Source organism: Lontra canadensis, unplaced genomic scaffold, assembly GCF_010015895.1.
Source record: "Lontra canadensis isolate GAN:19392208 unplaced genomic scaffold, GSC_riverotter_1.0 scaffold12, whole genome shotgun sequence".
Classification (NCBI taxonomy): domain Eukaryota; kingdom Metazoa; phylum Chordata; class Mammalia; order Carnivora; family Mustelidae; genus Lontra; species Lontra canadensis.
Genome location: NW_022631006.1, coordinates 19,594,228 through 19,619,279, shown reverse-complemented (window position 1 = coordinate 19,619,279; position 25,052 = coordinate 19,594,228). Strand labels below are relative to the sequence as shown.

Sequence of the window (25,052 nt, the reverse complement as noted above, 5' to 3'; positions counted from 1 at the left end):
AGGCTTAACTGACTGAGCCGCCCAGGTATCCCTCTCTTTCTCTTTTTTTAAAAGATTTTATTTATTTGACAGAGAGAGAGACTGTGTGAGAGAGAACACAAGCAGAGGGCATGGGAGAGGGAGAAGCAGGCTCCCTGCTGAGCAGGGAGCCCAATGCTGGGCTCAATCCCAGGACTCTGGGACCACGATCCAAGTGGAAGGCAGTTGCTTAAGGACTGAACCACCCGGTGCCCCCCACCTCTAATAAATGGAGAAAAAAAAAATGCTTGGGAACAGCCTTAAAGAAACAGCAGGAATCAAGCCCAGGGGAGAAAGAATGGGGTCCCTTTGGAACTAAAGCTAGCTTAGCCTGGCTGAGGAAGAGACAGATAAGCAACAAGCTGCCAAGGGAAGCGGGAGCCCGATCAGGTCACAACAGAGCTGCTCTTGTCCTTTGGAGTTATTTCACAGGAGAACAGCTAGGCTTAGAGTGACCAGGACTAAGGGTTGTCTTGAGATGCCGAAATTTCAATGCTAAAATTGGCAGGGCTGGGGGGCACCTGAGTGGCTCAGTCAGCTAAGCATCTCAATCTCTGTTTCAGCTCAGATCATGATCTCAGGGTCATGATCTTAAGATCTTAAGATCAAGCCCCACATCAGGCTCCACCCCGAGCATGGAGCCTGCTTGAGATTCTCTCTCCCCCTCTGCCTCTCCCGCTGCTCACATGCACTCTCTCTCTCTAAAAAAAAATAAACATAAAAATAAATAAAATAGGAGGGCTGGTCACCCCAACTAGATCTCTTTTTCACTCCTGTTAGCACTTCCCGTGTGCTCTTCAGAAAGGCCACAGCAACTGAACTAGAAACAGAGCAGGATTTTCCAGACCAATGTGAAATCCGCATTTTCTATTTTGTGAAAGTACCGATAGGAAAGGTACTGGGTTTTGTACACATTTAAATTCATATAAAACTAGTATTTCCAAATCAAATTCCTTTCCCCTCTTTTATCTCAAATACAATTTCATTGATAAGAGACAAATTTGCTTGGTGGTCAAGAGCCTAGGCTTTGGTCCCTAGCACCTGGATTAGTAGCCAGATTGTGTTATTTACTAGCTGTTGTCTTCTCAGTCTCCTTGCCTATAAAATGGGGTTAGAATAGTACCTATCTCAAAGAATGTTGTGGGAGTTAAATGAATTATGGAGAATGCTTAGCATAGTGCCCATAGAGAGAGCTGCAAGGGGGCTCTATTATAATTATCTTCTCTCTGGGTCAGGGCAATTTTTTTGGATGAAGTCATGGGCCTACCTGAGAATGAACAATACAGATTTATCAGGGAAGGTAAGGTTCAGAATTTTGTCTCCTGTGACCCAGAGAGGGAACACGAAAAGAACTGAGGCTTTTTTTTTTTTTTAAGATTTTATTTATTCATTTGACAGAGATCGCAAGTAGGCAGAGAGGCAGGCAGAGAGAGAAGGGGAAGCAGGCTCCCCGCTGAGCAGAGAGTCCAATGCGGGGCTTGATCCCAGGAGTCCGGGATCATGACCTGAGCCGAAGGCAGAGGCTTTAACCCACTGAGCCACCCAGGCGCCCCAAGAGCTGAGCTTTTATTGAAGTCACCATCCTACTATCCTGGCATTGTTATTACCTTTATTTTACAGAGGAGGAAACGGAGTCTCCTTAGAGGGGAAGTGACTTGCCCAAGGCCTCAAGGCTAAGAGAGAGCCAGGTCTGTGGAGCCCAGGTCCGCGCTCCAACACCACCCTCTTCTCAGGCCTCCCCTTAAGGATTAAGGGCTACAAAGCAAGTTATCTATTGTTTTGTTATCTTTTGCCATATAAGTACTGATTACACTCTAACATTTGGGCAGAGAACTTTTTTAAAAATTTGTATTGCGATCAAATTCATTTAGATATTACGGAGAAGATGTACACATTGTGGGGCGCCTGGGCGGGCGGCTGAGTCAGTTGAGCATCTGCGTCCTGCTCAGGTCATGATCCCAGGGTCCTGGGATCGAGCCCCTCATCGGGCTCCCTTTTTCCCTCTCCCTCTGCCTCTCCCCGCAGTTTGTGCTCTCTCTTGGTTACTCTCTCTCTCTCTCAAATAAATAAAATGTTTTTTAAAAAAGATGCACCCTTTTTAACTATATGGTTCCATGAGTTTTGACCAATGTGTCCTCCTCTAGCATCATCACCACCAGCACAATCAAGATATGAAACATCTCCATCTCCCCTAAAAAGTTCCTTCTTATTCCTTTCTAGTCAATCCTCCACCCCCTAAAATAGGTCCCCGGGGAAACACTGATCAGCTTTTCTGTTGCTAAAGCTTAAGTTTTGCCTGTTTTAGAATTTCAAATATATATCCCTTATTGGTGGTGGGAAGCCTGTTTCTCCCTCTCCCACTCCGCCTGCTTGTGTTCTCTCTCTCACTGTGTCTCTCTCTGTCAAGAAAAGAAATAGAATTTCAAATAAATAGAAGCATACTCTGTGTACTCTTTTACGTCTGGCTTCCTTTGCTCAACCTGTTTTCGAGATTCGTTGCATGTCAGGGTAATTTGTTCTTTTTTATTGCTGAATAGTATTCTATTGTACAGATGGATCACTATTTGTTTATTCTTTTGTCAGTAGACACTGAGCTGTGTCCAGTTCGGGGCTATTATGAATAAAGCTGCTATAAATACTTGTGTGTAAATCTTTGTCCGGACAGATGTTTTCTTTCTCTTGGGTAAGTATCCAGGCCCAGAACTGCTGGTTCATAGAGGAAGTGCCTGGTTCATAGAGGAAATGGCTGCACCATTTTGGGGCACCTGGCTGGCTCAGTTGTTAAGTGCCTGTCTTCAGCTCAGGTCATGATCCCAGGGTCCTGGGATCTAGCCCCATATCGGGCTCTCTGCTTCTCCCTCACCTCTTCTTGCTCTCTCTCTCTCTCTCACTTGCTCACTCTCTCTCACTCAAATAAATAAATAAAATCTTTAAAAAAAAAAAAAAAGCAAAAATCATTTGATGCACAAAGGATTTGCTACCTGTTCTTTGTAGGAATACCAACAATAATTCCAGAGGTCTCTTTGCTGGGATACCTGCGTATCTTTAAGCCCTGAAGTACCCACCATAGTGTGGCGGGGGCTTGGTTTTACCATTCCAGTAGGTGAGTGGTGTGTTTTTCTTTGAAAAGTAGGAGCCCGGGAGGTGGAAGAGATCCTGCCTCTTCCTCCCAGGTACCTTCTGCTTGTCACTTTCAGGAAATAGATGGGGGAAGCTGAGGACACTGATTTTCTTGGTGCCCTGGGCCTCTTCGGGAAAGCTTCTCATCCCCCTAAGGACATGTGAACCCCAGTTTGAGAACCAATGACTTGAGGATGCTTTCTTTTCATTTTTAAAGATTTATTTGTTTATTTTGGGAGGAAGGGCAGAGGGAGAGTCTTTTATAAGTTTTTTTTTTAAGATTTTATTTATTTAAGAGAGAGAGAGAACAAGCAGGGGGACCCGCTGGCAGAGGGAGAAGCAGGCTCCCCACTGAGCAAGAAGCGTGATGTGGGACTTGATCCCAGGACCCTAGGATTATGACCTCTACCAAAGGCAGGCACCAACTGAGCCACCCAGGCACGCTTTGAAGGATGCTTTCATTTCCCACATAGACAAGTGAAAAAAGTGTCTCTATTCCCTCACCTCCAGTGTCTTCTCTGGGTCCACTGGAGCAATAATCCTAGAAGATGGCAGGAAGAAAGAAAGAAGGTAGGTTGGATCCACACACGCCTTGGGTGAGGTTTTGACATGCACTCAGTGAAATAAGGGATGACAGTAACAAGGAGGGGAGAAGGCTTTCTTAAAACTGGGGCCATTCAGATAGGTTTGGAAACATCAGGAAGGATACCAAATAGGAAAAGAAGAGATTTATAATCTCTTGTAAAGGGTTGAGAAGAGGTGTTCTTCATTACTTAGGGCTTTTTTTTCCCCTTCAGTATAGTTTAACAATGTGCCAGGCCCTGTCCTAGGAGAGGGTGTGCCCGTATACCTGTCCCTGCCCTCTGGGGGCTTATACAGAGTCACCTCAGGGAGAAGGAGGGAAAGGCGGAAAGGCGGGGGAAGAGGAGGGACAGGAGGAAGGAGAGAGAAAATGAGGGTAGGGAGGAGGAAGGGAAGGGGAAGGGGGGTGAAGGGGTGGAAAAGTAGAAAGAGGGAGAGAGGGGAGAGAGAGAGAGAGAGAGGAGAGACTACCAGACAATTGTACTGCAGGCTGATCATAACATGGTGATCAGTCCAGGAGCTGGAGGAGCCCGTAGGAGGGTCCTGATCCTGGCAAGTGGAGGAATATCAGCAAAATCTTTACAGAGGGATCAGACCCCTAAGACCAAATACTCAAATATCTGCAGAGATGTGGTACATTCTGGGAACATCCCTAGATCAGGATAACTGGAGCACTGAGAAATGAATACAGACTGGTCAGAAGGAGTTTAACTGGAGGTGAGGAAAACGACTGATGGGTTTCCTTAATAAGTCTTATGGCCCTGTTTTAAAATTTATACATATGTTACAATGATTAAAATAAAAATGAAATTTAAAAATGAATTCCTAGGGCGCCTGGGTGGCTCAGTCCTTAAGCGTCTGCCTTTGGCTCAGGTCATGATCCCAGGGTCCTAGGATCAAGCCCTGCATCAGGCTCCCGGCTCAGCAGGAAGTCTGCTTCTCTCTCTCTCCAGCTCCCCCTGATTGTGTTCCCTCTCTCTATGTCTCTGTCAAATAAATAAATAAGTTCTTCAAAAAACAAAAACAGAACAACAAAAAAAACCCCACAAATTCCTAAATCTCCCATGCAGAAGAATTCCAAATGACTTAGACATCACCCTCGAAGAATGGTAAATCCCCATTCTTAATTGTGGGCTGTGTGTAGAGACTTCCTTCCAAAAGAAGATAGTATTGAAAGGTGGGGAGGAGGGGACGCCTGGGTGGCTCAGTTAGTTAAGCGGCTGCCTTGGGCTCAGGTCAGACTCCCTGTAGTCACGTGATTGTGATCCAGCTCCGCTTGGGGGCATGGGGCTCCCTGCTCAGCGGGGAATCTGCTTCTCCCTCTCCCTTTGCCGCCAGCCACCCCCACCCCGCCCCCATGCTCTCTCTCATTGGCTCACTCTCTCAAATAAATAAACAAAATCTTTAAAAGAAAAAAAAAAAGGTTGGGAGGAAGAGTAACCTTACAGTGGAGAATCTGACAAGCGCTACCAAGGTCAACATCAACAGTGATGAGTCATGTTGATGGTACATAGCCTTGATATGATGTGATGATAATGGTACTTCACCTCCCCCAAACCCATAACCCCAATCTAATTATAAAAAAGAGATACCAGACAAATTCCAATAGAGAGCATCCTGCAAAATATTTGCTCAATACTCCTCAAAATTGTCAAGGTCATCAAAAACAAGGAAAGTCTGAAAAACTGCCAGAGTCAAAAGGAGTCCAAGGAGACATGACAGCTAAATATATGGTGATATCCTGGATGGAATCCTGGAGCAGCCAGAGGACGGAGGTAAAACCTGAGGAAATCTGAATAAAGTATGGACTTTAGTTAACCATAAGGTATCAATATTGATTTACTAATTTTAACAAATATGCCATACGAGTGTAAGATGTTCAAAGTAAGAGAAACTGGATGTGAGGTACATGGAAACCCTTTACTATCTTCTCACTTCTTCCATAAATCTAAAACTTCTTAGAAAGAATGCATATTTTAAAAAAAAAATCTAATTTGGAGTGCCTGGCTGGCTCAGATAGGAGAGCATGTGACACTTGATCTCAGGGTTGTGAGTTCAAGCCCCATGTTGGGTGTAGAGATCACTAAATAAATAAACTTGAAAAGAAAACAACAAATTACTTAAGTCAATTAAATCACTCCTTTTGGTATGGATCTTCATTCAGTTGACAATTGCTGCTAATAGTTAACTGATTTTTGGTTTGTTGTTTTTTTTTTAATAGTTTATTTATTTGAGAGAGAGAGAGAGACAGATAGTATGAGAGCAGGGAGGAGAGGGAGAAGCAGGCTCTCTGCTAGGCAGGGAGCCCAACACAGGACTCGATCCCAGGACCCCAGGATCATGACTTGAGCTGAAGGCAGAAGCTTAACCAACTGAGCCACCCAGGCGCCCCTATTTAACCTGTACTGAGCATCTTCTAGGTATAGGCATTGTGCTGAGTGATTTGCATAATATCCTCTAATATTCACAATGCTACAGGTATATTTTTCTCATTTTACAAATGCAGAAACTGAAGCATGAGAAAGGTCATTCATGCAATTGTTTAATAAGCTTTTATTAATATGTTATGACTGCCCCCATGATGCTGGATCTCTCAGAGTAAATGCCCGGCAGGAACCTCAGGAGCCACAGACTAGAGTGTGCTCAATCATGTGACCTCTGCCCCACCCCTATCCAGCTCTTCCTTCTCCTGGACAGTGATGACACTGCCCCATCTGCCACGTCTCTCCAGGAGTCATCCTGAACCCTTCCTTCATCCCCACATCTAACCTGTCGCTAAGTCCAGTGGGCTCTTTCTTGGAAATGTCTCCCTAGAGCTTTCCCAGTCTACTCTCCAGGCTGGGCCCTTTACCACTTCTCTGCTTCTGTCTCAGGTCTCCTACTCTCTGATGTGGATTCCACCCAAGCCACCACCCATTTTTTTCTAGAACCCACATCAGATGATCTCACCCCCAGCCAAAGCCTTCTGATGGCCCATTGAATTGATTTCATAATCTGGCCACAACTGGTCCCATTTCCTACACTGCCCTCCTCCCTGATGCTCCAGCTCCCCAGCCCCTCAACTGGCACTGCTTGCAGGCCTATTCTCTTGGTTTTCTTGACGCTTGCCTAATGCCTTCTCTTTTTTTTTTTTTCTTGGCCTTGGAAATCAGGCATGCACTTCAAGTCTTAGGTCAAGTTCACCTCCTTTCATACACTATTCCTCTTTCTCCCCGGCCCAGCAGTCAGCCCTTGCCTATCTTGTGGCAACAACCACACTGACTGTGAGAGGTAGGAGCTGGTAGATCTGTATCCCCAGCTGTGAGTTCCTGAGACACTTCAGTATTCCTGTGCTCGCTCAGGTTTGTCTGGGATGTTCTCCACAATCAGCCTCTATTATATCAATGAAAAATGCCCATGCTTCTTAATTAAGGGTCAGCAAATGGCCAGGATAAGAAAAGCTGTAGCAGCTCTGATGGGGAAGTTGTGGTCTAGGGAGGCTGCATGGAGGAGGTGGCTTGGGAGTGACAGTCAGATTAAAGCCACATTTCGAGTTTCCTGAGCTTATGCTCTGTGTTGGACATTATGCTATAGCAATGAGACTTCACCTAGATCACCTCATTTACTTTTCTACGAAAACCTACTACGTAAGTATTACTGTATCTACAGTATTTCTGTAGATGAGGAAACCAAAGTTAACAGCATCACATGTGCACAGTGTCCAACTAGAGAGTGATTGGGCAGGGATGAGAATGTTGGTCTTGTTCCTACTCCCAACTCCAACATAGGGATGGGAGAATGAGTATGCCGAGGAATCCTGCAGTGATCAGCTCAGCAGGGAGTGTGTATGGAGTCAGTGGTAAGCAAGGCCCAGGTAGGCCCCACCCTCTACATCCCAGAGAGCAGTGAAGCCCAGGACTGAGGTTTTGGGGACAGGGAGGAGGTAGCTGGAAGGACTCTGTGTCCCTGAGACACCCCCTCCAATGCTGTCTGGCTCCCCACAGGGGGGGGCATTTCTCTGCATGGTCCAGACCTGTGGAATCAGCTGTACCCTCTTCTCTTCGTCTTGCATTGAAAAATGGGGTGTGGTGGTTAACTCATGGCATCTGCTTGTATTTTGAATGCTGCCTCCTGGTTTCCCCAATTCCTGGCCATGGGACCCTGTGGACAAACTGCTTCTCCCTTCGGAATGTCAGTTTCTGATTTCCTAGCATGGGGAAAAGAGCAGTATCTGTTCCAGAGCATTAGGGTAAGGGTAAAACTTAATAACAATGACTATTATGAACTTGGTGTGGTGCTTGGCACATTGTTGATACTCAGTAAATGTACCTTTTATTATTGTCTGACCTTAGCGGGGGGGGGGGGGGGGGGGGGGGTTGCTATTTGTACTTCCCTGATGCACCCAGCAGGGGAGCTGGGGTGGAGCCTTTTGCTCTGAGCGGGGCAGCTCCCTAGCTGGAATCACTTTTCCCAGGGCGGAAACCTCTTGTCTTCGGCTCACCCCTGGCAACTTCCCTTCTGGGATCTAGCCTGCCAAGCCACACCCTTGGTTGGGAGAGCGGCTTTGCTTCTGCAGGTTCTGGACGGGAGAAGTGGGACCCGGGAGCCACAGAAAGTTACTGTGTTCGGCCTAACTTGTGTCCCTGTCCCAGGCCAGGGCCAGTCCCGGTCTGAAAGCCCTCGATGTAGGCTGGTGAGGGTTCAGTCCTCTGTGCCTGGCAGGTTAGTTCAGCAAGAGTAGCGGGACCACACAAAATGTGGCACAAACCGGGACGCTTCTGAGAGTAAAGGGGGCGCTTTTAGTCATTACGCCCAGGCTACCTGTTAAAGCCAGGATGGCAGTGACCCTGGCCCATAACCCTATCTTAACAAAGTAGAGTCTGCAGGTCCCCGAAGGGGACAGGCTCCGTCTGGGTGGCCTAGGTGGGTGCAAGAGGGAAACCAAAACGGAGTCGCACTTTGTGAGCTTTGGACTCCCCACCGGCCTTCAAGGTAGGTCACTTGTCCTTCGTTCCTGCCAGGCTCTGCAGGTATTTGCCCCTCTGTGCTCCCACAGCGCTATGACCATGTCCCTGGGTTAGCCTCGGGAGGGCTGAGACTTTCCTCTGTTTTGTTCTCTGTCGTGCCGCCCCCAGAGCCTGGAATCGTGCCTGGCAGAGAGTGTGTGCTCACTTTGGAATGAGTGAGGTTCTGAACAAATCCATCCATCGCTTTTCTAGCATTAATGATCTGTTTACTGGTCCATTGTCCCTGCTTGTTTATGACCTTCAAGGATGATATTGTACTTATCTCTGTGACTCCAGCACCCAGCCTAAGGCTAGGCAGGCAAAGAATAAGGACGCTATTTTGAACGAGTGAATGGAAGCAGTCCTTCCTGAAGCCCTTAGCTGTGCTGGGTCTTTTCTGCTACCCATTCTGTCTCTCCCCACACCGAGGAGACATTACGCAGCCGGTTCGAGGCAGGTTAGGTAGCTCTTGGCTTCCGTTGGCCAGGTGACCAGCTCTGTCACTTCCTGAAAGCTGGTGGGCTCCTAAATGTTGGAGAAGAAAGGCCAGAACTGCTTGCCTTGGCCTTGTGAAGATAGGATCAAGACAGCGACTAGACCGAGGAACGGGAGGTTCTCCTGAGGACCTAGGGCAGCGACCTGTTTGGAGAGGTTGGAGCGGGAACTGGACACGGAGGCTGAGCAGTCGTCTGAGGGAGGGAAGCCTGGGCACGAAAGGAGTAGGGGACTGGCTTCGAGGCTGGGGCTGAACTCCGAGGCACGGTGGGGAAAGGCCTAAAAGAGCCAGGATTGCCCCCTGGCGTCAGAGATCGGAACTGCACCCTGGAAGGAAGGGCCTGTATTCGGAGGAAGCCACGGAGCACCCAGCTGGACGGCACATCTGCCCTGTCCAGCGCTCCGCCTCCAGCCGAGAACTCCCAAAGAACTTCCGGCTCCCTCCCTCAAGAACCACCCGGCCCAGGCCCTGGCCCGCCCCCCGCCCTCGCCCCGCCTCCGCCCCGCCTCCTCCTCCGTAGCCCTTGCCGCGCCCCCGAGTGGCCGGCCGGGGTACGTTCCTGCGCGAGTAAACGCGGGGCTCCGAGAACCCGGAAGTTACGTTATAGGCGCGCGTCCCGGGGGCGGGAGTCAGCTGAGCTGCCTGGGCGAGGTTGGGATCTTCTCGAATCGGCTAAGGGGAGCCAGTGATCTTTTGGGGTGCGGGAGCGGAGTGCAGGACTGCGTCAGATTCAAGGGGGAGGGCTCCCCAGTCTTCTCGCTTTATAAGGCGAGAACGAGAAAATCCTCAGGATTTTAAAGAGGAGGAGTGGGCGGCGGATTACCAAAATCTGTCAACAGATTCTTGTCGAGGCTGGGGAGACGCAGTTTCCAATCCAGGGCCACGGGGATCCCTGGGGGGAACTCTGTTGTAATCCCTGGGCCCGGGAGGGAGATCCCAGAGGCCGGGCACCATGGCGTCCATCCTGGATGAATACGAGGACTCCCTGTCCCGCTCAGCCGTCTTGCAGCCTGGCTGCCCCAGCGTGGGCATCCCCCACTCCGGTAAGGGAGGGGAGGGCGCCGCTCACCTGGCACCTGCTGGGGAGGATCGGGGAAGTAGCTCCAGGAGGTCCGGTTCACCGCCTAGAGGTGCAGTCCAGATCCAGGCCCCTGAATCTCCGCAGGCTCTCGTGGCCCCCAGCTGGAGGATGGTCGAAGTTTGAAAGAGCAGCCTCGTGATCTAGGCCCTGCCACTAGGGTCCTAAGAGGAAACTGGGACCCAGATAAGGAAGTGGCTTGTCTACAGGGCCACAGTTGAGAGAACTGAGAATAAGCTCCAAGGCTTCAGCCAGAGCCTATGCTTTTCCTACCAGGCCCCTTCTGGAGGCGGGAGGAAGAGAGTGGTCCAAGAAAATGGTTGAAGGGGAGTATTGTAGGGGAAAGAAGACTAGTCCTAGAGGGAACTTTGTCACTGGACAGGGAAAAATGCAGTTATTTTAGGCCTTTACTAGATCTGGGTGCAGCCTGGTGTTGAGGGGAAATTTTTTAGAAAGTGAACAGGGTTGGCGGAGGGTTCTGAAGTGCTGGGATATTTTGTGCAATGGTAAAGATACGAGAGCAAAGGTGAGAGAGAAAGAAGCTTCAGTTTAATTGGCACTGTTCCCGGGGTTCGCTCTGCCTGCATTTTTCTGGAAACTGAGAGCATTACTGCATGGGCAGGGAGGAGGGGAGGGGAGGGGGTGATCAGAATACTTTAGTTGAGCTGGGATTTCTGGGCCCAGGACTGATAAGGGAGAATATCCAACCTTTTCCCCACATTACCATTGGGAGCGGGTACATGACGGTGCAGCAGCAATCCATGGGTTCAAAGAATCCACCCTTTATGGCTGTCAGAGGTGTGAAAGGAGCCCAGGACCCTAATGTAGAGGTGATTAACAAACTACCTGATACATTGATATTAAGCTTTTAACCAAAGGCTTGGGGTAGGGATATGTTGGGAAGATGAAAAGGAAACATTTTTGGTTGCCTCTCCTTGGCCTTCCTCCTCCACATTTTCCATACCTAACGTTTAATTCCCTCCTTCCCTGTAGGGTATGTGAATGCCCAGCTAGAGAAGGAAGTGCCCATTTTCACGAAGCAGCGCATTGACTTTACCCCTTCTGAGCGAATTAGCAGTCTTGTTGTCTCCTGCAATCAGCTCTGCATGAGCCTGGGCAAGGATACACTACTCCGGTGAGTGAGGGCCCAAAAGGCTTAAGAGTAGGGACTGAATTAGTGGTATCTGGGGCCTAATTAGTGACTAGGGCTTTTCTTTCACTCTGGACAGGTGAAACAGTAGATTTGGAATTTTCCAAGAATATCCATTCCCTAAGAGAATTAATGCAGTGTAGTAGTAAAAATCAGGTAGACCTGGATCAGATCCCAGCTCTCCCACTTACCAGCTAGGGAATATTGAGCAAGTCACCCAGTCTCCGAATGTGTCCCTTCACCTGTTAGAGATAGTACCAGCCCATACACTGGTCATATTGATCAGGGGAACTGTCTAGAGTCCTAAAATAAATCCACTGTAAATGGAAATAATATATCAATAAAACTGGAAATACATACATACATACAAACATAAGTGGAAATAATATATAACAAAAGTATCAGCAGAGTTGTTTATCCAGAATAATTATCGAAGATAAAACAGACCTAAGCCTCTATATCACAAAAAAAAATTCGAAGTGGAATAAGTATATAAATATAAAAGTAAATTAGATATTAGGGCGCCTGGGTGGCTCAATTGGTTAAGCGTCTGCCTTTGGCTCAGGTCATGATCTCAGGGTCCTAGGATTGGGCCCCGTGTCAGGCTCCCTGCTCAGCGGGAAGCTTGCTTCTCCCTCTCTGCTCCTTCCCCTGCCACTTCCCCACCCCCCAATAAATAAATAAATAAATAAAATCTTTAAAAATACAAAAATAAATGATTATCAAAAGAATATTTAATGGGGGTGCCTGAGTGGCTTAGTGAGTAAAGTGTCTGACTCTTGATTTTGGCTCAGGTCATGATGTTGGGGTTGTAAAATTGAGCCCCATGTCAGGCTCTGTGCTGGGCACGGAGCCTGCTTCAGATTCTTTTTCCCTCCCCTGCCTCTCCCCACTCCCTCTTTAAAAAAATAGGTTAATTAAGATAAAAAAATAAAAGAATACATAATAAATGTCTTTGTTCTTGGGCTGAAGGGAGATCTTCTTACTCAAGCTAGAAAATCCGCTAGGAAGAAGACAGATATATTTGACTACACAGTAATTGCTGTTATGACAAAAAAAAAAAAACTTTTGAGAGGCACCTGGTTGGCTCAGTGGGAAGAACATGGAACTCTTGATTCTGGGGTCGAGTTCGAGCCCTATGTTGGATGTAGAGCTTACTTAAAAAAAAATAATAATAATACAGGGCGCTTGAGTGACTCAGTCAGGTGTCTTTCTTGATTTAAGCTCAGTTCATGATCTCAGGGTTGTGAGATCAAGTCGTGCATTGGACTGGGAATGGAGCCTGCTTAAGATTCTCTCACTCCCAGGGTGCTTTGGTGGCTCAGTCAGTGAAGCGTCTGCTTTCGGCTCAGGTCATGATCCCAGGGTCCTGGAATTGAGCCCTGCATTGGGCTCCCTGCTCAGCAGGCAGTGTGCCACTCCCTCACCCTCTGCTGCTCCCCCGCTTGTGTTCTCTTTCTCTCTCTCTTTCCAAAAAAAAAAAAAGATTTATCTTTCTCTCTCTCCCTCTGTCCTTCCCTCCCGCCAATCATACACTCTCTTTCTCTCAAAATAAATAAATAAAATAATAATTAACTTAAAAAAAAGCATTTGAATCAGGCACGATCAAAAATGGTGGGAAAATGGGGCACCTGGGTGGCTCAGTGGGTTGGAGCCTCTGCCTTCGGCTCAGGTCATGATCCCAGGGTCCCAGGGTCCTGGGATCCAGCCCCGCATCAGGCACTCTGCTCGGCAGGGAGCCTGCTTCCTCCTCTCTCTCTGCCTGCTTCTCTGCCTACTTGTGATCTCTGTCTGTCAAATAAATAAAATCTTTAAAAAAAAAAAAATGGTGGGAAAATGATGTTTTTCCATGTAAGGCTGTAGATTTTTTTAATCCTATTCCTTAAAAAGTCCTTAAAAACTAGTAAGAAAAAGGAAAGGGGAGGGCAAAGGTATAAACCAGTAGATTACAGAAGAGGAAGTCTACATTTCTAGTAAACATCTAAATATATTTTCAACCTTTGGAAAATAACAACAAGGTACCATGCTTTTAACCTATCAGATTGACAAAAATTACAAACAGTAATTTTCACCATTTCACCCTATGGGGCTGGTGAAGAGACACAGGAATGGACTTTGACACACTGCTGGTGAGAGCATAAATTGCCACCATCTTTTGGAAGAGTAATCTGGAAGCATTATTTGTGGTAGGAAAAACTGGACACACACTGAATGCCCATCAACAGGAAAATGATAAAATTATGGTTGAGCCATAAAGAGACAAATTAGGCAGTTCTTGAAACTATGAGAGCTGTATCAGTTGACATGGTGGAACGTTGAGGAAATATTAAGTGAGAAAAGCAAGCTATTAATATGCATATACACACATATACATGACATGAAGAGATTTTTGTCAAAACATAAAAACAGTGGCAAAACAACTCTTGTAAGCATGGAGAAAGACACTAAAATCAGTTTTGTCTGGAGAATGACAAGTTTGAGAAGAAAATCATTAACTATACATCTTTGCTTTGATTCTTTGGTTAGAATGAGGGTATAATTTGAAAAGAATTTAATAAGGGAAATATAAACAGGAGCTTTCCTCAAGGTTATCCTGAAGACTCATTGAGCTCTACTAGGTGAAGCTTGTGGCACGGTGCTAGGTATACAGAAAGTGCTCAGTAACCATTAGCTACTGTTTGTTGTTCGTTTTTACCCCAGCAGTCTGGGATACCCCTGCCAGTCTTCCCAGAAGCATTGCACCGCTACTGAGCAGAGGAAAAGACTTTTTGTTCAGTGATTTCTCAAAATGAGGTGGCGGAATTCTCAGAGCAGAGCGTTCTTAAGGAGGCCCTGTATGTATGTCAGAGTTCCCTTGGGATCATATGCCAAATTGTATGTGTGTACACAGATTTCAGGGCAGAGAGCCTGTGGCTTTCATCAGATTATAAAGAGGTCTGTGATTCCAAAAAAGGGACTGCCTTCTCTGGAGTGATTCTGTGACTCTTATCTTGACAGCATTGACCTGGGCAAGGCCAATGAACCCAACCATGTGGAGCTGGGGCGCAAGGATGATGCCAAGGTTCACAAGATGTTTCTGGACCACACTGGTGAGTTGGGGGCGGGGGGGGGGGGGGGTTGTCGGGGGTTGGACGGGTCGTTGTGGGGAGCGCAAGTCACCGCCCCGGCGCGTGGGATCAGAGAGTGGTGGGGGCAGGGAGGAGGCTGCCCGTGGGAATGGCTGCCTTCTGTAGGGTGCCATGCTCTCCCCCTTTCCAGGCTCTCACCTGCTGATTGCTCTGAGCAGCACTGAGGTCCTCTATGTGAACCGTAATGGGCAGAAGGTACGACCACTGGCACGCTGGAAGGGGCAGCTGGTGGAGAGTGTGGGCTGGAACAAGGCACTGGGCACCGAGAGCAGCACGGGTCCCATCCTGGTCGGCACTGCCCAAGGCCAGATCTTCGAAGCGGAGCTCTCAGCCAGCGAGGGTGGGCTTTTCGGCCCTGCGCCAGACCTCTACTTCCGCCCGTTGTACGTACTCAACGAAGAAGGGGGTCCAGCCCCTGTGTGTGCCCTTGAGGCCGAGCGAGGCCCTGATGGGCGTGGCTTTGTCATTGCCACCACCCGGCAGCGCCTCTTCCAGTTCATAGGGCGAGCGGCGGAGGGAGCCGAAGTTCAGGGCTTCTCTGGGATCTTTGCTGCCTACGCGGACCACCCACCCCCATTCCGTGAGTTCCCCAGCAGTCTGGGCTACAGTGAGTTGGCCTTCTATACCCCCAAGTTGCGCTCCGCACCGCGGGCCTTCGCCTGGATGATGGGGGATGGCGTGTTGTACGGAGCCCTGGACTGCGGGCGCCCCGATTCCCTGCTGAGCGAAGAGCGAGTCTGGGAGTACCCAGAGGGGGTCGGTCCGGGAGCCAGCCCGCCCCTGGCTATCGTCCTGACCCAGTTCCACTTCCTGCTGCTGCTGGCGGACCGCGTGGAGGCGGTGTGCACGCTGACGGGGCAGGTGGTGCTGCGGGATCACTTCCTGGAGAAGTTTGGGCCCCTGAGGCACATGGTGAAGGACTCCTCCACGGGCCACCTGTGGGCCTACACCGAACGGGCCGTCTTCCGCTACCACGTGCAGCGGGAGGCCCGGGACGTCTGGCGCACCTACCTGGACATGAACCGCTTCGACTTGGCCAAAGAGTACTGTCGAGAGCGGCCTGACTGCCTGGACACTGTCCTGGCCCGCGAGGCCGAGTTCTGCTTTCGCCAGCGTCGTTACCTGGAGAGCGCCCGCTGCTATGCCCTGACCCAGAGCTACTTTGAGGAGATTGCCCTGAAGTTCCTGGAGGCCCGTCAGGAGGAGGCCCTGGCTGAGTTCCTGCAGCGAAAACTGGCCGGTCTGAAGCCAGCCGAGCGCACCCAGGCCACGCTGCTGACTGCCTGGCTCACCGAGCTTTACCTGAGCCGGCTCGGGGCGCTGCAAGGTGATCCTGAGGCCCTGAGCTTATACCGGGAGACCCGGGAGCGCTTCCGGTCCTTCCTCAGCAGCCCCCGCCACAAGGAGTGGCTCTTCGCCAGCCGGGCTTCCATCCACGAGCTGCTGGCCAGCCACGGGGACACGGAGCACATGGTGTACTTTGCTGTGATCATGCAGGACTACGAGCGCGTGGTGGCATACCACTGCCAGCACGAGGCCTACGAGGAGGCCCTGGCTGTGCTCGCTCGCCACCGTGACCCCCAGCTCTTCTACAAGTTCTCGCCCATCCTCATCCGTCACATCCCTCGCCAGTTGGTGGACGCTTGGATCGAGATGGGCAGCCGGCTGGATGCCCGGCAGCTCATCCCTGCACTGGTGAACTACAGCCAGGGTGGCGAGGCCCAGCAGGTGAGCCAGGCCACCCGATACATGGAGTTCTGCGTCAATGTGCTCGGCGAGACGGAGCAGGCGATTCACAATTACCTGCTGTCGCTGTATGCCCGCAGCCAGCCGGCCTCGCTGCTGGCGTACTTGGAGCAGGCAGGCGCCAGCCCACACCGCGTGCATTACGACCTCAAGTACGCGCTGCGGCTCTGTGCAGAGCACGGCCACCACCGTGCCTGCGTTCACGTCTACAAGGTCCTGGAGCTGTACGAGGAGGCTGTGGACCTGGCCCTGCAGGTGAGCCGATGAGTTTCGACCCCATCCACGATGGGGTCCTGGAGAGCCCTGATGTCAGCTCTTGAGGGTTTGGAGTTGGTGGGGGCTGTGGCTAGAGGGTGCTGGCTTCTGTGGAGAGGAGCTGTGGTGCAGAGGTTAGAAACAAGGATCCGAGGTCAGGGTTTGGAATCTGGTTCTGCTGCTTGCTGGGCTGTGTGACCTCAGACTGATTTCTGACCCTCTCTCTTTGCCCCAGATCGTTGGGCCGCAAATGGCATAATGTTCTAGTCACTTCCCTCCTAAGGTGGATGAGAGTAGCATATAGGAAAAGGGCTCAGAACGGTGCCAAACCTACTGCTAGTGATTGCATTACAGTCACTGCGGCTGGAGGCGAGAGGGCTGAGTTGTGTTTCTTATTCACGAGTTACCACTTGCAGAGGATCACAGGAAGTGCTGTTTAAAATGTGAATCCCTGGTTCTGGACCTAGGACTTAACTGAATCAAAGTCTGAGGGCGGGGCCCAAAAACCTGTATTTCGAATATGCTTCGCAGGTGATTTTTACCATTTGCCAACATCAGTGTCCCCCCTCAACCGAAAGTAGCTTTTACAAAGCAGTGCTGGGGACAGACGCATCACTAAGACAGGTTCCTCTTGGGGCTTCTCCCAGGGCCCAGGTTCACCCTGGGCATCTGTGTCTCCCCCAATCTGTCCCAGTCTCTACCTTCGACCCCTACTGCTCACAATCTCCCTGCAGGTGGATGTGGACCTGGCCAAGCAGTGTGCCGACTTGCCGGAGGACGACGAGGAGCTGCGTAAGAAGCTGTGGCTGAAGATTGCTCGGCACGTGGTGCAGGAGGAGGAGGACGTGCAGACGGCCATGGCCTGCCTGGCCAGCTGCCCCCTGCTCAAGATCGAGGACGTGCTGCCTTTCTTTCCGGACTTCGTCACCATCGACCACTTCAAGGAGGCCATCTGCAGCTCTCTCAAGGCCTACAACCACCACATCCAGGAGCTGCAGCGGGAGATGGAAGAGGCCACAGCCAGCGCCCAGCGTATCCGGCGAGACCTGCAGGAGCTGCGGGGCCGCTACGGCACGGTGGAGCCCCAGGACAAGTGCGCCACCTGTGACTTTCCCCTGCTCAACCGCCCTTTTTACCTTTTCCTCTGCGGCCACATGTTCCATGCTGACTGCTTGCTGCAGGCTGTGCGGCCTGGCCTGCCGGCCTACAAGCAGGCCCGGCTCGAGGAGTTGCAGCGGAAGTTGGGAGCCGCTCCAGCCCCTGCCAAGGGCTCCACCCACACCAAGGAAGCCGAGGCAGGGGCTGCCGCGGCGGGGCCTAGTCGGGAACAGCTCAAGGCTGACCTCGATGAACTGGTGGCCGCCGAGTGCGTGTACTGTGGGGAGTTGATGATCCGCTCCATTGACCGGCCCTTCATTGACCCCCAGCGCTATGAGGAGGAGCACCTCAGCTGGCTGTAGGAAGGAGGGTATCACCCCGCTGGGTGGGCAGGTGGTCTGGGGCACAGCTGCCCCCTCTTGGGAAGGCCACATCATGGTACACGCTAAGTCGTCTGGAGACCGCTGGGCCATGACGGTGTTGTGGAGAGTGGAATTAGAGCTGTCGCTTTCGAGGTGTCATCTGTGATCACGTTCTGCCACTGTCCGTGCTCCTCTTGAGAGCTGCTCTTAAATCGGGCCATCTGCCTGCCTCCCAAGAGAGGGCCTCAGCCTGGAGGAGTCAGAATTCTGACCCTGTTGCCATCCGCCCTCCATCTAACAGCCCTGTTTTCCTCTCCGAGGCCCACAGACATCCTGTTCACCTTCTAGAGTGAGAGTACCATTCATCTCTTTCCCTCTGTGACCCTTCTTCCTCAGAGGACACCTCTCCTGTGTCTGCCCCTCGGTCCCAGAGTGAAAAGGCAGCCCCTCCCCGTCTTGGGCATGGAGGGTGGGGAGGGAGGTGCCGGTGTATACCTTCGGGGGCTCTGGGTGAGGGTGCCCTGGGACAGAGGGCCTCGGGGCGGGGGGGGGGGGGGGGGGGGGGGGGGGGGGGGCATTAAACAGCCTGCACTGCACTGGGGGCTCTCGAGTTGATGGCTTTGTGTCCATGCTGGCCTGAGGGGTGTGTGGGTTTTCTCCGGGGGTGCTACGGTGCCACAGGGTGGCTGCCAGAAGCCTGAACTCTTTCCAGCCTTGGCCCTCACTCCTTTGTCTGGAGATGTGACCAGTTTTGTCATTGTTGTGATTTTTCTCACTTCCTTGTCCCAAGACTCCATCCTCTCTGGCTCCCGGCTTCAGCTGGGCGTGATGATGGCCCACTGTCCTCTCAGGCCAAGAACTATTTTTTCCTTTGGCCAGCAGGTGGTGCTGCTCCCCACAGAATCCTCCTCACCGGGACTGCTGGGGGGCGCTGATTTCTTGTCACTTTCTCCTTGGTGTGTTCCTCCCTAGTGTGTTCTGGGAAACTGCGCTGCCTAACCATGAATCTAAGCCCTCATCCTTCCTCCCTCCACCAGCCTGTATGCGTGTTAGATTTTGCTCCTCAACTAATTCCCATGACCGGCCCCCACCTCCACATTACCCGTTTTTAGCTGTGGCTACCCTAGAGAGCCCTGCATTGGGGCCTTCCTGTGACATCCGAGAGCAGCACCCTTTGCTCCATGGACTGGGGTTCACAGTCCACTACTGGGCTCTATAGGTGTGGTCTATCAGCTGCCCAGAATGAAACAAAGTAACAAGTGCGTGTTCCTGGAATCAGGCTGAACACCCCCACCCTCACCCCACCCCCTGCCAGGGTAGCTGGTGACCGCAGGCTTTTCTCTCCTTTGCAGAGTAGCCCTCTTCCGAGATTTTTAGCTCCTGCAGTCCTGGTAGAGTCTTGCCCTGCCTAGTTCCCTAATCACTACAACAGGTGTCTCTTTGTGGCTTCTGCCAATGGTCAGGCTAGAAACTGGCCGTCTTGAATGAACCTCAGACTTTACATCTTCCGCCAGAAGCAAGAGGGAGCAAATGTGGAAGGGGCTGGTAATCTGGGTGGTAGAGAGCATTCTAACCCTGTTCCTTCTGTTCCAAGATTTGGAAGGCTCTCGTTCCTCTTCCTCTTCTCATGTGGCCTAAGGCTCCCCTCATACCTAGACATGCCCAGTAGAGAGCTAAGGGGTATTATCCCCCACTGTCGGTATCAGTCTAAACTTTGACCTGCCACTTGCATGGTCACTTGCTTAGAACAGCTTGGGTTGTCTGTCGTGCCTAATACATGTTAGTTAAACAAACACTGCCCTATTGCTCCCTCCTCCCAAAGGACTTGGCTAAGACAGCCTGGGATGCCCCTGCCCCCTTCTGTCCTCTTCCCAGCCTGCCCATCTGGTCCTAGGCTGCTTCCTCTTTCCTGGAAAAAAAGCCCCAGGCTTCCTTGGCACTGACAGAATGGGGTTCCGTCGAGTCAGGGGAACGGGAAGCTACAGCTCTTAGATCCCTGGAAACCACGCAAGGCCTAGAATGGAGGGGAGAGAGAAGGTCCTCAGGGCCTTGGCCCTAAGCCTGCGGAGGGCCAGAAGGGGGTGTGGCGGGGGAGCAGCTGTGTGGGCAGAGACCAAGATGAATGAGCTGCTCGTGGAGCTGTCACTGGAAATAGGAGGAGTGGCCACAGGCAGTGACGCTGAGAACAGGGCAGGAGGCCTGTAAACAAGGAAGCCACCTGGGGGAGACTCAGGGCGGTCACTGGTCCTGGGGAGCAGGTGCTTCCTGAGGCGCGCCCTTGAGAGGGCTCTGGGGGGCTGCCTGGCCAAGTCGTCAGCGGGCACGAGGGGGCGCTGTCGGCCGGCTTCCCGAAACCACTGGCTCCCTTCCACAGCTGCACGGGGAGTGGCCATCGGAGGGTGTGCCGGCGCAGCGACTGAGGCCTGGCTTTCCCGCGGGACGGCCCTCTCTTCGATCCCTAAGGCAGACAGGCCAAGGGCACTAGCCCTGGCAGGGAGGGCACGGGGCTCCAAGCCTGGCCAGTATGGGTGTGAGCTCATTCCCCCGGGACCAATTCTCCCCCTCCCCCGCTTCCTCCATCCCAGGGCTCAGGTTGCTTGCTGGGCCCTCATCAACCCCATTGGTTGGGAGGGGGCTCCGAGGCCACTAGGCTCCAGCCTGCCCTTGGCGCTGACCCCCGCCCAGCGTCAGGGAAACAAAAGGTTGGGGGCCCAGAGGGAGTTATCTGGCCCCACTACCACCAAGGGAGGGGTGAGGGGGCCAAGAAGGGCACACCTCCTCCCCACTCCCCCAGCTCCACAGATTCTTCGAGACACTTTCACAGGCGGAAATTCCCAGAGGTCAGAGGAGGGAAACGGTTAATTCCTTTTATTCAATGGGTCCCCCCTACATGCCTCCCCCCAGCTTCCTCCCTCCACTTCCCGCCCCCCCCTGTGTGAACAGGAAGTGGAGAGGAAAAGGCTCAGAGCAGAGCAGCTGGGAGCAGGAGGCAGGGAGTGGGCGGCAGGCTTGGTGCCAGCCCTGCCCCTCATGGCTGCTCGCTGGAGAACCAGACCCTCTGTGGCCTGGGAAAGAACCTGCAAGCTGGTGGGCAAGTGGCAGCGGAGCCGGGTGACGGCCTCCCATTGGAGTCCCCTCTGTCAACCTGCTTCTAGGTCAAAGGCTGCTACCAGGAGGGCATGAGGCACGCTCTGTCCAAGCCCCAGCGGCCCTGGCCACTGAGGCCCCACCCCCACTGCAGGCCGGGCATCGTGAGGCTGGCAGGCATCTCTTCAGGCAGCCGCCGGTCCTGGCACTGGCTCCAGCCACAGCCCCTTGGCCCTGCCAGTTCTTTGAAGCTCATGCAGTGCTTCCTGTTTGGGGCAGGCGATGCCAGAGCCCCTCCCCCACCATTGTTCTGCAGAGACCATAGGTCCATCTGTTGCCCCATGGTGGGGCCCCTAGGCAGTGCCACACGGGAGCAGCACCACAAAGGACCCTGCTGGCAGCTTTGATTATGTGGCGCGAGGCTGGGCCCCCGAAGCAGGTTGAGGGTGAATGGTGGTCAGAGGCAGGCCCAGGGTGGGCCATGGGACAGGGAGGATGCTAGGTAGTTCCAGTGACGGGGCAGCCAGAGCCCCCAGCTTCCTCCACCTCCTGGAGCATGATGATGATGCTTTTCCTTTGAGACCTATACCTGCTGAAGTCACCAGGAGAGGGACGCCATTCCATGCCCAGTTTCTGAAAGGGAAAACTGAGGCAGACAGGCAAACTTGGGTCTAGGATGGCTGACAAAGGGTGCACAAAGTAGGGTTCTTCTCTCCAGGGGATCAGTTCTTCTCGCCAAATGCCTTCAGATTGGCGGCTTTCCTCTCCCTGAGCTGCTTTGCTGTTTCTTGGCATTTACCTTGAAGTAGCTCTTGAGCTGAGAAGTCAGGAACCACGGGGTCACTGGGAGGTAAGGGTGGCCCTACGTTGGTGACCAGCAACCAGTGTTCACTGAGAACAAGCCCAGGCAGGCCCAGCAGGAAAAGAGAAAGGGGCATGGGTCTGGCCCCAGGAAAATGGGTGCTGCTCTTGGTTCCCAGTCTGGCTGTAGCCAAAAGTCTGTTTGTGTTTCTTAGGTATGTGTGGGGGGAGGTGCAGCTCACCTCCTCTGCCTAATCGCGCAGCTCTGGCTCCAACCTGCTTCTTCCCACAGGGCTAGAAGCCCAGATGTGGTCTACCCCACTTCCCTTACCAGGTCCTCTGGCTTCTCCCCAGCCCAGGACCTGAACTACCTAGACCATGCCTTCCGAAGGTCAGCACGGCAGACACCTCAGCTGCTCTTGTTCTAAGAAAAGCCTTCAAGGATGTTCACAGCCCGAAATGAGTTTGCTCTGCCTCCCTGGTGGGAGCTGGGCTGGGAGGCCCCCACCCCTATTTACTGTCTTTCCTCCCCCACCCCAGTCTCTCTCAGATGCCAGGATGCTGAGCAACCCAACTGCTGGAAAACCATTGTGGTCAGTCCCTGGTCCTCATCTTCCAGATGCTGAATCTCAGAGGAGAAGTTGGTGGCTGACACGAGGCTCGAGCCAGGATCCTGTCCCTTCTCCATGAAATTCAGTGACCCTGTGCCCATCGGGAGGCAAACACGGCTATAGGCTTCACCGTGCTTGCTCTCCCTCTCCAGCTGAAGTGCTTTGAGCTGATGGGTGGGGAGGTGACTGGAAAGAACAGGTGTAAGTCTCTTCTCTGCCATTTACCAGCTGTCAGTTTAATCATCCCCCCAGAACGTCAATTTCTTTGCTCGAAAATGTGAATAAATATAACAGAACTTGGAGGCTCAGGTGTAGCTTGGACCAGAACAGTATGGCATGTCTGTGTTGGGCCCCTGAGCGATTCCTTTTGGCTTGTTTCTCTTCCACTTTCATTCTGTGCCTCATTCCTCTGGGGCTGGGACCCTGTAAGCCCCGTCGTGGCTCTCCCAGCACAAACTCCTCTGATCTCCTCTTTGGAAATCTGAGCAGAATTGAAAAGAAAGAGGCTAGCTTGAGAAGGCTTTTCTGGTTTCTCAAAAGATGGCGATGATGGGTAAGTAGTTCAGGATGAGTGTGAAAGGGATCCCTCAGGAGTATAGAATATGGCCCCTGAGGTGGGACAGGAGAGTTGGCCTGGGGGATGGGGTCCCAGTTTTCTGGAGGTGAGAGGACACTACTCTTGCCTTGCTCCAGGGGACAGATAGGATAGGCTGAGGGGGCTGGGCCAGGCATGGCTCCACTGCCAGCCTGCCCTCCTGGTCCAGCCCCGAGAGCTTGCACAACAGCCTGGCTGGCTGGCTGGCACTCCCCTGGGAGTCTCAGGAAGTCCCTCTTGTCCCCCCTTGACCTTTGACCTCTTGGGCCCACTGCAGGCCAGAATTCCAGGCAGCTGTCCTCTCTTTTACCTTCTGTTCCTGGCCATTTCCCTTTAAGGCTGGAACTTAGAGATACCCCAAACCCCCACCTTACAGCTCATCCTTTCACATGTTCTTTGGTACTGACCAACTACAGTCTTCCCTGGGGCGCTCCCTATGTGAGCAGCAGAGACCCTGGGCCATAAGCCAGCGGGAAAGACCCTTGGAGTCTAGCTACCTGAAGGGTCCAAGCCTTATAGGAGAGTGCCCCCAACAAGTACTCCTGAACTCCAGATACCCTCCCAGCTGTCTTGCTTGACTTCATCTCTGTTCCAGAACTCAGTGGCCCAAGCCAAGAGCAGCAGACAGAGCCTCCTCTCCCTCCAGCCTCTGCAAAGTCAAAGTTGAAAGGACCCTTGATACTGTTCCACATTAAACCATGCTGCACCTCACGGCAACTCAGTTTCACAATCAAATAATTCCCTTTGGTTTTCTAGCGGAATTTTTGTTTTTATTTTTTAGGGTTTCTTGGCCTTTTTTTTTTTTTTTTTTTAAGCAATCTGTCTAAATTTGTCATCACACATCCCCCATTTCCGCCCCTAAGGGCCTCCTTTTCATCCCCTGGAATCTGGAAACCATATGTGTGGGCAGAAACCCCCCAGCATCCCCCATGGCACCCTGGCCCAGCCTGGCCTCCACAGGGGCAGCCTGTTCGCTGGGGAAGAGTCTACACTCCAGGCTGGGGCTGGAAAGGGAGTTTCTCTTTGGACCTTCCCAGCTCAAGCCATGGAGAAGCCGTGTGGTCTAGTGGTTAGGGTTGGAACACATGGGTTCTGTCCCCAGCAATCTCTTTGACTAACGCCAGAAGCCTGGGAAAGTCCCCTTGGTAGCCAAGGGACTCAGTTTCCCCATCGGCTGCAGGACTCAGAGCTTTACCAGCCAGCTCATCTCCTACCTGCCTCGGTAAAGAGAGTTTTTGATCCAAAATTTTTGCTCTGTTACTTGCAAGCCCTGTGACCTTGACAAATGGCTTAATCTTTCTAAACTTCAGTTTCCTCAATTAGAGACTATGGTACCTACATCCTGATTGTTGCTAGGGTTAAGTAAGAAAACCTATTCTCAAGGGCCTAACGTCAATAAACATTAGTTGTTAATAAAAAGTAGAAATAGATAATAAGGCGGCAGTGTGTTCTCAGCGGGCCCAGCTCTGAGGCCCAGACTGCCTGCCCCTGCCTCTCCCGCTCAGACTGCCCTGTCCCAACCTTCTTTGGGCCTCCTCTGGCTCTAGAAGGGGAAGGGATGCATTAGTGGGGCGAGTGGATCAGGCCTGAGGCCCTGTGGCTCTGTCCCTGTCTCCATGGCGACCCCAGCCCCTCCCCTTCTTCCTTCCTCAGGAGCTTTCTGTTTACTGTAAACAGCGGCCCTAGCTCAGCCCTAGCTGATCCCGCCCAGGGACAGCCAGACCCTCTCTGAACTGGGGACAGACAGGCTAGATGTGAAGGTCCGGCCACCGGATCCTGGGCTCCAAGTGGCCTTGAACAGGCTCTGTTTTGCCACCTGGACTGGAGGGGAGAAAAGAAGGGGGAATGCAAAGGCCTGTTACTTCAGACCCAGGGCAGCCAGGGTCTCAAAGATGAGGATCACTGGAGTGTAATTAAGGGAGACCGTGTGCAGAGAGCCC

At 52.0% G+C, this 25,052-nt stretch overlaps 1 protein-coding gene across 2 annotated transcripts; it reads left to right on the top strand.

Moving 5' to 3' along the window:
- The first annotated feature begins 9,808 nt into the window (after nt 1-9,808).
- VPS18 (VPS18 core subunit of CORVET and HOPS complexes) lies at nt 9,809-18,511 on the top strand. 2 transcript variants are annotated; one of them, XM_032856810.1, is made up of 5 exons: nt 9,809-10,244; nt 11,273-11,414; nt 14,427-14,518; nt 14,688-16,558; nt 17,293-18,511. In XM_032856810.1, the coding sequence occupies exons 1-5, from the start codon at nt 10,154-10,156 to the stop codon at nt 18,016-18,018; spliced, it is 2,922 nt and encodes a 973-aa protein (XP_032712701.1). In that variant the 5' UTR covers nt 9,809-10,153; the 3' UTR covers nt 18,019-18,511. The 2 variants fall into 2 exon arrangements, with proteins under 2 accessions (XP_032712701.1, XP_032712702.1); XM_032856811.1 differs by lacking the exon at nt 9,809-10,244 and adding an exon at nt 10,680-10,805.
- The last annotated feature ends 6,541 nt before the right edge of the window (nt 18,512-25,052 follow it).

Coding starts and splice junctions, on each gene's coding strand:
- VPS18 (XM_032856810.1), top strand. CDS start 10,154: ATGGCGTCCATCCTGGATGAATACGAGGACTCCCTGTCCCGCTCAGCC. Junction 10,245..11,272: donor CGTGGGCATCCCCCACTCCG/GTAAGGGAGGGG, acceptor CCTTCCCTGTAG/GGTATGTGAATGCCCAGCTA. Junction 16,559..17,292: donor CTGTGGACCTGGCCCTGCAG/GTGAGCCGATGA, acceptor ATCTCCCTGCAG/GTGGATGTGGACCTGGCCAA.